General features: G+C 37.6%; 1 protein-coding gene across 1 annotated transcript; it reads left to right on the forward strand.

Moving 5' to 3' along the window:
* Positions 1-1,044: 1,044 nt before the first annotated feature.
* On the forward strand, positions 1,045-10,470 carry LOC134532680 (uncharacterized). Its single transcript, XM_063369381.1, has 4 exons — positions 1,045-1,608; positions 2,072-2,399; positions 7,445-7,666; positions 9,888-10,470. The coding sequence occupies exons 1-4, from the start codon at positions 1,097-1,099 to the stop codon at positions 10,095-10,097; spliced, it is 1,272 nt and encodes a 423-aa protein (XP_063225451.1). The 5' UTR covers positions 1,045-1,096; the 3' UTR covers positions 10,098-10,470.
* Positions 10,471-14,086: the final 3,616 nt, after the last annotated feature.

The raw sequence follows: 14,086 nt of genomic DNA on the forward strand, positions 1-14,086 counted from the left end.
GTTTCCAAGAGTAAAAATAAAAACAATAAATGTGTAGCATGAATAAGATCTTTACAAATGATGAAAATATACATATGACTAAAATGTGGTAAGCATGAAGACAAATTAAGAGGATCATTATTACCAAATCTTCTCTCTAAAAGTATTTTAATCTGTGATACAATATAGTAACAATAAAATTAGGTCATAGTTCGGTTCATAAAAATCATATATTATTTTGGACTAACAAAATCTTTGTGTTATTCTTGATATTATTATTATAATTTCTCTATCTAAGTTTTCTTCAGAGGATGGATTACGTTCTAACACAACTCCTGATATAATCTTTTAAGAATCAATATATTACACAAATGCTGTTGTAAAAATGTGGTTATTCCTAAATAAAATTCTTACATTTTTATTGAACATAATATATAAAATTGTTAATTTACTTTTATAATTTTAAAACCCAATTTGAAAGTTTGTGCGGATAAAAAATATCTTATAACTGTCTTAAGAGTAAGTACGTATAAATTAGTAACAGCTTATGTTACCTTGTTTAGTATAATTACTTTACAAATATTTTCAGACATAATTTGTATACGAGCTCACTGTAGCGTTTGTAGTGAATTGCAAGTAAGGCACTGAGCTGATGAGCTCAGAAAAGTATGTGATTTATGACATGGAAAAGAGGATAATGAAAATAAGGTTCTTAAATTTGGTTTCCCGTTTCCTTAGTGGAAAAGAGATAAGTGCATGACGAAATTCGGGTAGGTAAGAGCTACAACTGCCATTCTGTACGATAGTATAAACATAATCAGGTGAAAAATTATATTTTGCATAGAAGACTTTAGCATAAAGTGTAAGAATATAGATACTTGCAAGTATTTTATCCAAAGTAAGGGCATCAAAAAATCATAAGATCGACTAGTGATGGATAAGGAACCCATTTTTAAGCACGTGTATGACAAATCAGAACTCTTATCGAGATATTTTCTTTACTCATGCTTTTCAAGGCTGCGGTGATAAAATCGTGATCCCAGGTCTTGATAAGATAGCACCTGGCTACATAACGTTTAGAACATCTGGGGTCTAGAGGTGATTCCCAGCAGGGACCATGTCTGCGCCGGTGGAAGAGCACAGCGGCGCGCAGCTGCGAGGGAACCTGAGGGCCGTAGTGGAGGACGTGGCGAGGAGGGAGCGCTTCACGGATGTAGAGGTGGAAGTGAGTCGCGCTTCGGCCAAGGGCGACAACTACATCGGCGAGCTGCTGCGGGTCAAGGTGAAGGGCAGGAGGGACGGCGAGGAAGGGCAGAGCATGTCCGTGGTGCTGAAGCTGATCCCCGAGAACGAGGCGCGGCGCGCCGTAGCCAGGGTCGACGCCTTCTTCGACAACGAGCTGTTCGTGTACAGCGAGGTGATGCCGGCCTTCCAGTCGCTCCAGGAGGACAGAAGGGTCCCCGAGGCGGAGCGGTTCGGAGCAGTCCCCAAGCTGCTGGCCTGCGACAGGTCCGAGGGAGGCGTGTCCTTGGTCCTGGAGGACATGTCTCCTAGAGGATACCGCATGGCGGACCGCCTTAAAGGACTCGACACTGCGCACTGCTCCTTGGTCATGAAGGAGCTGGGCAGGTTGGTAGACAGCATCTACCGCTGATTTTGAATCAAAGTTCACACGGAATATAAATGTACAATAACGTCAGGTCGTGGTCTGAAAAAAAAAAACAACATATTTCCCCAAGAAAACACAAAATAATAAGTTATGGTTTGATTCCACTTTCAATTGGACCCAGATCACTGAGGCAGGAAGCGAGTAGTCTGACACAATTGCATAAGTGGCTCTTACATTTCAAAAAGAAAACAAACAGAAATATATATTAATAGTTCAAGAACATTTAGATATCACCAAAATATACATCTTACATAAATATCTATTTATGGGTAATAAATCATTAAAAAATTGAAGTAAAGTTTATAAACACAATTTTTCAATATATATTGGGTATAAGTATGTATTTTTTTTCAGAATTTAGAATGTTTTTTTTTGGTATGTGTTCTTCAACGTGTCCTAGAATGTACATGTATGTCCATTCAGGTTCCACGCCTTCTCTTTCGCCCTGAGGGACCAGCGACCGGCAGAGTTCCAGCGGCTGAGATCTGGAGTCACCGAGACCCTGTTCCGACCGCAGTCGGCCTTGGGTGCGGAAAGCGAGGGCCGACTAAAGAGTATGGTCGACCACGTCACGTCCACCATGCTGAAGAGGTTCCCGCACGAGTCGGAGTACATGGAGCGCTTCAGGCGGTTCTGCTCGGACTTCAACAAGCGCGCGGAAGCCGTCGTCAGCGGGGAGGCGGCCGAGCCGTGCGCCGTCATCTGCCATGGAGACTGCTGGACCAACAACATCCTCTTCAAGTACCGCGAGGTGAGGTTGTTTCCTTCTGGTAAATGGTGTACTTGGAAGGAGGTTGTGTAGTGTCATTCGTCTCTCGGGCTCTCGGTCCTGGTTTTCCTGCCCGAATTGACAATTTAGTGGGTTGAAGCCTGTCTGGTGGCAGACCTCGGTGGTCACCAGTTTCCGAAGTTAGTACGTACTGGTTGGGTCTTGGCCTGCTGGGTGGCGGAAACCTAAGTCTAACTTCCTGGGAAACTCTGTCCACTGACTTGCGTAGGCAGTTGGTGGTCCGCATGTCGGACAGAGTGGAGGGGACCTGTTTTCCAAGTCTAGTTCAGATGTTGGGCCCTGGATCAGTAAGATCTGTAAGACGACTCCTATTCTACCCTAAAAGGGCGCAGACATAGGAAGGGAGGTGGCGGGTGAGCCGGCCTTCGGGCAGGAAAACAATGTATCTTATGGTGGACCCAGATATGGAAGTTCAAGCTGCAATACTGTCCCATGAACATTTTTGCCGCTCTAATTTATTCTGTTGTGTGGCCAACTGTACAAGCCCCACAATAATGGGTGCCCCTCTAATCGAAATATGTATTATATGTTATGTGGTCAACTGTAAGTAATTAGTGTTCTTGCGGGGTTTTGGCGCCTATTTCTCCACAGTAATATCTCAGGAACGCTGCTGCTGTATTGATAACCCAGACTGCTAATCCAGCTAGCACGTCACTGCATTGTGTTACTGTCAAGAGAGTAATTATTAAAAAGAAATTTGGTAGTGTTGTGTGACTAGTGGAAATTTGCATTACCTATGACCAGGTCTGTTTTATACGTAACTGATATTTACTGTAATTGAAATAGTAATAGCTGGAAAACATACGATTTTAATGGGTTCTTAAATATTGACGTGAAGTTACTGTTAACATGTAATTCAGCGAGAGGAACAATCAAAATAATTTACTGTGTATGTTATCTTTTTTGTTCAGACCTAGGTGTCAGTAAGTAGATGTAAATGACGTCACAGGAACACATCGACTACCATGCTGGGTCTAGCTATAATCTGTCGGAGGCTTGAGGCTCTCTTCTTAGGACCTCCAGGTGGTCTGCTGCGACGCTGGAACACTGGACGCAGGAAGCTGTAATTGGCGAACTACAGAAGATATGAAGTGACCGGGTGTCTGGCTGAAGAATCGACTTCCCTCTCGTCCTAAACAGTCTGTTTTAATTTAGATCGGTCTCACCAAACGTCGTGGCCGATCGTAGCTGGCGCTGACATCAGTCGTCCGGAACTACTACGGGAACGAACGGGACCGACGCGGAAGTTGGCACTAGATGTCACCGATACTCCCTATCTGAGACTTATTCAGTCCAGAACTATTCTCACAAATCGTAGTGTGGATAATTATATATAGCACACGACCGCGGTTGACGCGAATCTTCAATTCCTCGGGCGGCAACCAAGGCTTTGGTTCGCCCCAGCCCGAGAAACGTCTTCCCGCTGCAAGATGGCGATGGCGTCTCCCCTTTCTTCTTCCTTCTAACTATTTATTTTCCGTCCCTAGCAACCAAGGAGCTATAAGGCCATCAGCAAACCAAATTAACTGCATAGTGAAATAAAACTTGGATTTTAGCGTGTAAGAGTGCTGAACTAAGCAAATGAATAAAGTTTCCAAAGAATAATGCTTAGATGACCTTGAAGTTAAAAATGTGTTGTCTCTGGCAATTAGATGTGTTATATAGGTTAACTTTGGTTGTCCTCTTTACAATAAAATTATTAAATACATAAGAGCGGCTTGTGAAATATACAATTAATGTTACAATAATAATCAAAATAATAAAAAAACTGTAAACAGTCGTACTGGTTACACCGCCATCCTGGGCTTTCTTACAAACAGACGATGTAAATGCGATCTCGGTCAATCAACAACAGCAAGGTATTGACGAAAGGCTACTTATAAATCCATACTTGGGCTTTTACCGTGTGATATTTGGCTGTACAGATGATGAAGTATATAGCTTGGATTCTAGGTTGTAGCCGCGTCCTTGGCGAATAATTCACCGACATTTCGGTCGACATTGCAGTCGCCATCATCAGGGAGCAGTAGGTAATGATGGCGACTGCAATGTCGACCGAAAAGTCGGTGAATTATTCGCCAAGGACATGGCTACAACCCAGAAGCCAAGCTACTTCAGACAAAGGCCGTGAAAGCCTGCGAACATTATGTACAGATGATGGTCTGCTCTTGGTACCTGATAATTCCAGATTTTCTCTGAAAAAAAAAAAGAATCTCTGGAAGAAATACGTCATAGGACGGTTACTTCGAAGCTCGAGAATCCACCAGACAAGCTGCAAGCTATCTTATTGAATGGCGCAAATAGGTCTCCAAATATACTATATATTGGTTGACCGTTTAACGTCGTATCAATTGTCAAATATCTGAAGTTAAATTAGTAATAATTTTAGTAAGCGTAAAGGGATAAGATTTTGTTTTAAATGTTGAAGACATCATGAAATTGATGAGATATGAAGATGAAGACATGAAGCAGACTAGAGAAAAGAAAACTCTGATGATTATCAGATTCAGTTTGAATTAGTGAAGAACGAGGCTGAAAAGAAAAATGAGGATAATGAGATCAGATCAACTTTAACCGGCTGAGTGAATAGTGAAGCAGTAAAGAACGAATAGAGTCAAATGGCAAATTGTATAAGACTTGAAGGGTTATATTCCTGGTTCGAGGTTCTAGTAGTAGATGATGACTTTTTGAAGGGTAAATTTTTTGAATAAGAACAAGAATAAAGAGAATAATGACTATAGTTAATGTGGGAGAGAGAGAATATTCTTTTTGAAGGAAACTACCAGAACTTGTCTGAGTCAGTGAAATTTAGACGATTATGTACATAATTATTTTATTGGAATAGCTTATGATAACGTTTGTATCATTTTGTAGAATATTTGAAGGGATATTGAGTGCAGTCTGAACGATAATAAAAGAAGATTTTTTTCAAGAATGTAGATAATGCATATTTACAGCAACCGGCTGACTAAACATCTTAGAGTATAGTAAGCTTTGGTACGCGGGCTGGCGGACTGCTGCGCGCTCACTGCTGCCTCGAACCAAAGGTGACTAACAAAGTGAAAGAATAAACGTATGAAGAGTCAGCCTGGATCCCAAATAGACGAAGGTAAAACTGATAAGGTGGTAAGGAAGAAGGATTATGAGATCAATCATTGAGGAAACATTCGGGTTTTCCGAGCTTTATTTTTTCCCTCCCCATTATCTGGGGAAGACTGAGGAAGTACTTGTACTACCCTGAAAAATACATCTTGGGTAAAGAGAAAGGCCGAATACAGGTATTCTTAGACTTCTGTTAGGCTAACGTGAAGAGGGTTCAAATATTTATATATCTATTCATATATATATATATTTTTAGGAAAAAGCGGTATTTATATGGACGTGTTTTGTTACAGGAAAAATTTGAACTGTTAGTTGATCTGTGTAAATTTTTTTGCTGTACCTTGTAATTATTTCACTGTAAATATTTTCTGTAATTATTTCAATTCAATAATTTTCTTTTCATTTAAATGCCAGGCCTAGCTCTTTAGATTACAAGCACAATCACTAAGCATCACCTCTGGGTAAAGTATGCAGACAACAACTTTCTGAATCAAACTTTAACTTTGGGAACTTGTACCATTATTTCCATACTCCAACTATAATTGTTTCTATTAGTACTATTTACCTTCATTATATGACAATACATGACATAGATTCAGTCCTGGGACCGCACTAACCTATGAACTTTTAACAAACAACAATTAAAAGATTTTCTCTCATTTTACTTTCTCAACAAAATGTTGAATACCATGTTATTTTATTCAATTATTCCATTCTTTAAAATTTTCAATAGACAAACTGGTTATAAATATACTATTACTCTCTCTATACAAAGTTAGCTTTGCAGAGCACCATAATTTGGTCGAAGAGCGTATTACCATAGAATACTAAATTATATTTTGACACAAAATAAAATTTCATTTCTTCTGTAATTTTACAACTTTAATTAAGAAATAATAAATAATGAAAATAAACAGCTCAAAGTAAAAAAAAATTAACTTAAATTTATATATTAATAGGTAAGAGTGAGGTAAGTGTTTTGTTTTTACGAATTTAAGATTTAAACACTGAATATGTAGGTGAGTAATATGATCGCTATCCTTGATGATTTAATGAACTTGATCCTGAGTCATGTTCGAAATTTCCATTTTATCACTACATTTTCAACTGGTGTAATCATGTTTTGACACTTAAAAGTTTTGATATTCATCACCTGAATTTAAGGAATCCACGCGTAGCACCATTAAATTAACACGAATCCATATATTTAAACAACAAAAGACTACATCTATGATTTGGAACTTTTAAACACGCCTTTAAGTGTACAATTAAAAACTTATATTGAGGATTAGAATATGTTATATTTGTTATTCTAAGCTATATAATTTATAAAGCTTTTTTAAAGCATATGATACATGACAGTTTACAATACATGTAAATTAACGACAAAATAATATTCATTGCCTATATTATCTGTCTACGTCAAACATACTTTATTACATATTTTAACTATGAACGTATTTGTACACAATAGAAACCTTTAAGGCAAAAATGTTTTTTTTCTTCTTAAAGTTACGACAACTTGAGAAACAGAACACAACTGTATTTTGCGGGGCAAAACTTTAGGGAGTCCATTTTTTTTATATTGCTCCTCCCATAGTATAGTAGAATTTACTGTTTACCAGGTTACATGGTTCGTAGCACTTTTGCTTTCCATTCCAAAATGAACTAAAACCTAGTTAAATTCTGTAACAATTAAATTAATGGTAAAATAATTTATACATTTTATCAATCATAACAGTATCAAATTAGAGTAACTTTATATGTGTAAATATTTTTTAGAGCACATATCGTATTGGACAACAATAAAGTAACATAAATACGTTCATGAGTTGATACTAACTTTCGTGGAAACAATATGTTTTTTTTTTTTTTTTTACTAAACTAATCTCGGTAATTTTCAGGATGATGAAAGTCCAGAAGCTGCGTGCCTGCTGGACTTGCAAGTATCGCGGTACAGCTCTCCGGTCACGGACATAGCATACTTTCTGTACTGCTGTACAGAGAGGAGTGTGAGAAGAGAAGCGTACAAGTCTCTGCTGTCAGACTACTACAACAGCTTCTCACAGTTCTTGCGGTTGCTTGGCTCCGATCCGGAACAAATGTTTCCATATTCAGCTTTCAAGGTAAATTATAACATTTTGTAAAACGAAGAGCATTAGAAACTTAAGCTGTAATGAATAATCAAACATAACGCTGGTTAATGACTAGTTGTGAAATTTTTATCGAATTAATTAATACTTTAAGAATTCAGGGTATTACAACAATAATTTGAGACACTTTTACAAACTTGGCAATTTTTTAAATTTTGTAACGTTAGTGTTAGTAAGGGTATTATTCATGATCTCAATTGGTCGGTTTTAGCACAAGTTTTTTTTGTAGATTAGGACATAGATGTAGTTTAAAAAAAGCACATATAACGTGATAGTTCATGTTCAATGGGTTTATTTTTTTTTAGTATGAAACTAATATTAATATTTAAGAAGTCGTAGATCCAATGAAAAATATTGTTGTCACTGCTAACAATCCGTAATTGGTTCTTAACCCAAGACACGGTTTATTTAAACTATAATATCAATAATATGTCAATAGTTTTATTTTTATGGTCAGTCATACAATAGAGCCCTGTTTTAACTTTTTCATATATTATTTATTATTGCAATTTAACACTTTATTTTAGATATATAAATTATTACTTGTAACTTGTTGAACATATTGATATAGTAAATTTTTATACATAGCTCAGTTCATTGTTTTGGTTTTTTTTTTGCTACATGGGTAAACATTTATTTTTCAGTTTATAATAAAATAAATAAATTTTAAACCTCAATCAAAGTTATTGACTAGGAATATTTGAATATATTTATATACATATAAAAATATTTTGTTTATTTGCATTTTTTAAATACAAATCTAGTTTTATTCCGAGCTTGGATAAATTTTGCACACTCGATATTCAAAACCAGAGGAATGTTTCCCACCCCTTAAAAAATAATTTTTGTACTTCTGGATGCATTTTGGCCCACTAACGAATACAGTAAAATAAAAATAACTGTCTAAACCTTTTTCAAAAAATATATCACTGTCCACATCAGTTTTCTAAAAACTATCCCATTCTCCTTTCCCACCCTTTATACCTAAATTTCGCACAATCAAAGAAAATTAATGGCTACAACTGATTTCAAAAAATGAGAAAACACTCTGTTTATATGAGATTTATAAAAACCACCCCATACATTTTCCCACCCCTTGAAGCAAAATGTTGGTATTTCTTCGTGAAATTTTACACAATGGACAAAAATTACTGTCTACATCTTATATGTAAAAATAAATAAAAAAGAACAATTACTGTCTACATAATATTTCTAAAAATCACCCTATCCTACAATCTTACCCATTAAGAAAGAATTTTGAATTTTCTTGACGAAATTTATCACACTTTACAAAAATTACTGTATACATCTAATTTTGAAGAAGAAAAAAGGTTTTGCATACTTTGATCTCGAAATGATTCTCCCATTCTCCATCGACAGTTATTTAAATTATTTAAATAAGACAATATAATTTTATATTCGAATTATTCCCTGTCTTTAAAAAAAGAAGTATCTTTACATTGCCTATAACTCAAGTAATACCAGGTATTTCAGCTTATATATATAATCAAAAACACCCATATATATGTATGTGTGTTTATTTAACTAGATATGCATTCTGCTGAAATGTATTTTTTTTGTTACGAAATTATTTACAGTTTTTGCAAATTTAATTTAAATAATTTGTTTAAATATAATCACGAACAATTAGTTAAAAAGCCCACCTTAACCTGTTTGATATTATAGAAGAAATACTCGCACGGTGGTTGGCCGGTTCTTGCACGCTCGGCTCAGGCGGAACGTGACAATATATTCGTGCGTGCAGCCGGCGTTCATCGATTCATAAGACGTTATCACGTCAAAAACAAACTAATCTTATAGTTAACCACTACCTGAAGCAGTGGCGGATCCAGAGGTTCGCCTCGGAGGGGGCACTCTAGGATTTCATAATAGCCAGTGAAAAAAAATGACTTAAAATTAGTAAATTTGTATTTAATCTACTCACACTACACATAAAATCCAACCACCACATTTTATGATTCTACAAGAAATTCATTAATTATATTAAAATATTTTATTGGTTTCAGAAACAATTATTTTTGTCGGCAATATTAATGTAGCAAGCAGACAACTGGTTTTTCGGGGGTGGGGAGGGGGTCACTTGCCCCTGGTGCCCCCCTTGGATACGCCACTGACTTGAAGGAGGTTTTATTTTTGAAAAATACGTTGTGGGATGTTGTGGTTGTCGCGACAGGAGCAGGAGAGCCGGTTCTCTCACTTCGGCCTGCTGATGGCGCTGTTCGTGCTGCCCATCTTCACCGCGGCCTCCGAGGACACCCCTGACATGGACAACATCGGCGAGAACACGGCGCGCGACCACCTCGCCAAGAGCGCGTCCAACCAACTCTACCTGCGCAGGATGGGTGACGTCATCGAGGACATGGTGGACAGGAGCTTCATCTAGCTTGTACAAGTGTGTGTGCATTACACCTCGAGACCTGAACAATTCGCGGATTCAATGACCTCTAGGATAACCTCCATGATCCTCTGAATTTCTCAAGCAAACACGCGTGTTCATTGTGGGTGCTAACTTGTGAGGCGTCTCCACTGGGGTAGCTTGTGATTCGAGGCTTCTTTGGCCAATAGTCTTGTCATTTGCCCAGAAAGCTCCAGTTAAACTGCGAGCCAATAGCACAACCGGCAGAATTGTTCACATGTTTGAATTTTAGCCTGTCACGAAATGAATCCGCGAATTTTTCCGGTCTCTAATTACACCTCGAGAAATAATCAAGTTTCAGAGACGCGCAGGTATTTTGAAATAAACGCTTTTATCTTCATTACAGTTGGTTAAATTTCCTTTACGCCACCTTGTTTTATATCTACAAGTAGCTGCAATACCCTGCGTCACCCGGTCTGAACACAGAGTGATATATTGTCCGCGAGTTAAAGCCAAATGTATAGCGCCATATGACAGTGTGGTGGGCATAGGCAAAATGACACGCAATATACTGTTCGTATGTCTATGACCTATGATTTTCTGTTTACCCGTTGCGATCGGTTGAACGGTACAGAAGTTAATGCGCTGCAGCGCCGTTTAGCGGCGAGTTACAAAAAAAATAATTGAATACCATAAAAACTTTCTAAATGATAAAAAAAAATACTTCAATGTACCAACTTTCATGGTGATCATTAAAGTCATACACACCAGCATTATATTATATATAAATACATATATATATATAAATAAACAGTCTTTTTCGGAGTAAGAATATTGAAGGTTCCAAGAAATTTATGTTACTATACCTTGCAATAGTTGATACCATACTACTTATTCTGTAGACAACACTTCACACTTTAGCTATTGCAACTCGTTCATTGAACACTTCTACAACAATAAGCCAGTTTCAACATCAGTTTGTCCTAGGCCCTTCTTTGCCTTTGCCCCACTCCTTACTCCAATTTTTTCTATAGTAGAGTGGCTCAAAACCAAGAAATGCATCAGGCAATAAGTTAGGAATACGTGAATATTAAATAATACTTTAATTCAGAAAAAATAATATAAAACCATGTTACACTATTCTATACTAATTTATATTTGGATGCATCTCTTTAAGAATGAGATTCAGCTACAAAATTTAAAATGAAGTGTTTACTGGTGAGGAACATATGTTACTGGGCTCTTAATAATTCACTATGTTTTAGCTTTAACTTATTTAAATTAAGTGAATTTGTCATGAAACCATTCCTTCGATTTTATACTTTCGACCATTACTGTTTTGTGTTGTGACATTCAGTTAAATTTTTCTTGACGGGCTTTATTAAACATCAAAACCTCTCTCTTGTAGTTAGCTTGCTAAGCATAACACAAACGTGTTAAATTTGAATTTTCTCAAAACATACAGTCTGCAGCCAAGTCAACGATACTCGGCGAACACTTTCAAAAGTTCATGTACATGTTCATGTGCGTCTCCAACCCAAAAGAAAATTTTCGTCGATAATCGACCAACATTTTTAACAGGTCGTGTTCAATGTCAGGCGTTTAGTCCAGGCATCTCCGAACTACGAGATCAATCTTGGCCAAATACAGACTTATCGAAGCACATTCAAAATAAAAAACACATTTAAAAAAGGAAGCACAATCTAAAGCAAAACTAACGAAAAGGAAACACATTTAAAAAAAGGAATCATAATCTAAAGCACAAACAACGAAAAGAAAGCACATTTGGAATAACAATAAAAAAAAGGACACAACTTACATGCAATGGATCCACAGAACATACTGGACACGCAATAAACATGCAGCGAACACGCAATACATACTCAGGACACACAATGGACACACATTACACACACAGGACACGCAATGGACACACAATATACACTGGACACACAGTACACACACTGGACACACAATGGATCCACAGTACACATGGGACATGCAATGAACACGCAACTAACACGCAACACACACACAGGACACGCATTTGACAAAAAAAGTAACACATTTAACGAAAAGGACACATATTTGTACGAACATTCAACTTAGTAGGATACTATCTCATTGCAGGGATATGATCTCGCTACAGGGATATTATTTTATCGCAGGGATCCGATCTCGCTACAGGGATAAGATATCGTCACAGCGTTACGATCTCGTCACAGGGATAAGATCTCGTCACCGGATACGATCTCGCTACAGGGATAAGATATCGTCACAGGGATAATATCTCGCTACAGGGATACGATCTCACTACAGGGATAAGATATCGTCACAGGGATACGATCTCGCCACATGGATACGATCTCTCCGAGAAGAGCGGCGACGTGGTTCTTCCTGCAAGCTGTCAACTTCCTGAAGGACGTCACAGCGCCAGTGACTTCATGCAGGTCCTGTGACAGGAGCGGTGGAACATGACCCGCCGGGCCACGCTACGAACATGGTTTGGAACATTCTCATTTTCGTTTTGGTAAGATATCGTTAAATCTGGCTTGACTAAAAAATGAACTGAACAATAAAAGTTATTTTTTATGTTTCTGTGGGTCTATTTCATTTTCTTGTATTTTATTTTTTACAAAGGAACTCAGACGATTTGCCATTTATTTTAGTTAACCTCCGTATTAACTTTTTGGTCTTAAAGTAGTTAATTGTATGATTTTTTAAACTTTTATAAACAATCATTGTTTTTTTAGCACACAGGAAAAACATGTAGTATGTATTCAAACATGTAATTGACATTTATGTTTACATTTGTTGTATGCATTACTTGTAAATAAATAAAGAACGTGATCATAGCACTGAGTTTATAATCTCCCGGTCGTGGGTTCGAATCCGCACACTACCGAAATATGTTTAACTTCTTTAAATATTTTAAGGAACTACCATAAGAACGGATTAAAAAAAAATGACGAATGTGCCCGAATATTGCCGATGGGGTCTCGATTTTATTTTTTTATTTTTCTAACCTAACTAAAACTAAGTGTATTTTGGAGGGGTCCGGGTTAGGGAGGGACCTAGGTGCGTCTCAGGCCGAAGCCTATACGCCTAGTCATGCTGGTATTAGCCATGCAGGGAGAGGGTCGCATGCATCATGTGCTAGGAGGGGATTGGCCAGCCATGGCAGCGATTGGCGCCATGACTAACTCCCCTCACTCTTAAATCTAGTCTATAACTAGAGATAGGTTGGGCCGCCCAGGTAAAACCTGCATAGACACAGGGAAAACCTTGGCACATTCATGCGGGATGCAAATTGGCATGCATTACGTGTAGGAATTTACAGGAGACAGAGGATGGTCTGGATGAAGAGTTGGACAGAGTAGAAAAGAGTCTACCATGCGGGGGTTGGGTACTTGGACTCGTGGTCCGCTTTGCTAATTGTCCAGTACTGGATTTAGTGATCAGGGACGCAAGCGCCCCTGGTGGTGAGTGGTTGCACTGACCACTCACTCCGCCGCCAGTCAGCACCTAAAAAACTAAGAAACTAAGACAGAAAACAGATAAATGACTTACAAACTAGGCATTTCGTTACGAAATATGCAAACACCCAACTCATGGATGGGCGTGCAGTGCTTCAGATAAAACTAAAATAATAACTATAAATATTTTTATTATTATTTTTATTTTATTTTTTAGTTTTTTTATTATTTTAGAAATATATATTTTTGATGACTATTACTTAGTATCTAGGACTTATTACTAATTTACAAATCTCTAATACCTACTACTATACTACTAGTTAAATATAGAGGAACTGTCGGTGTATAAAGTTACAGGTAAATTAAGTCAAGACCTATTCGCATTTTGGTATTTGTTGCAAGCTTGCAATTCAAAATACCATGTCTTTCAGAAACACAACCAGCACTGGAGGTGAAGCCTGCCAGGCGGGCCATGCCCATCGGACATAGGGAGTCAGCCCTAACAGCACAGGCAGTGGAACTCCCGGGAGCCAAACCTAC

Source organism: Bacillus rossius, chromosome 1 (assembly GCF_032445375.1).
Source record: "Bacillus rossius redtenbacheri isolate Brsri chromosome 1, Brsri_v3, whole genome shotgun sequence".
Classification (NCBI taxonomy): Eukaryota; Metazoa; Arthropoda; class Insecta; order Phasmatodea; family Bacillidae; genus Bacillus; species Bacillus rossius.

Bases quoted from the DNA above. Each gene is read 5' to 3' on its own strand.
- LOC134532680 (XM_063369381.1), top strand. From the start codon at position 1,097: ATGTCTGCGCCGGTGGAAGAGCACAGCGGCGCGCAGCTGCGAGGGAAC. The intron at 1,609-2,071 runs GTTGGTAGACAG...ATGTCCATTCAG, and splicing joins GTCATGAAGGAGCTGGGCAG to GTTCCACGCCTTCTCTTTCG. The intron at 7,667-9,887 runs GTAAATTATAAC...TTGTCGCGACAG, and splicing joins TTCCATATTCAGCTTTCAAG to GAGCAGGAGAGCCGGTTCTC.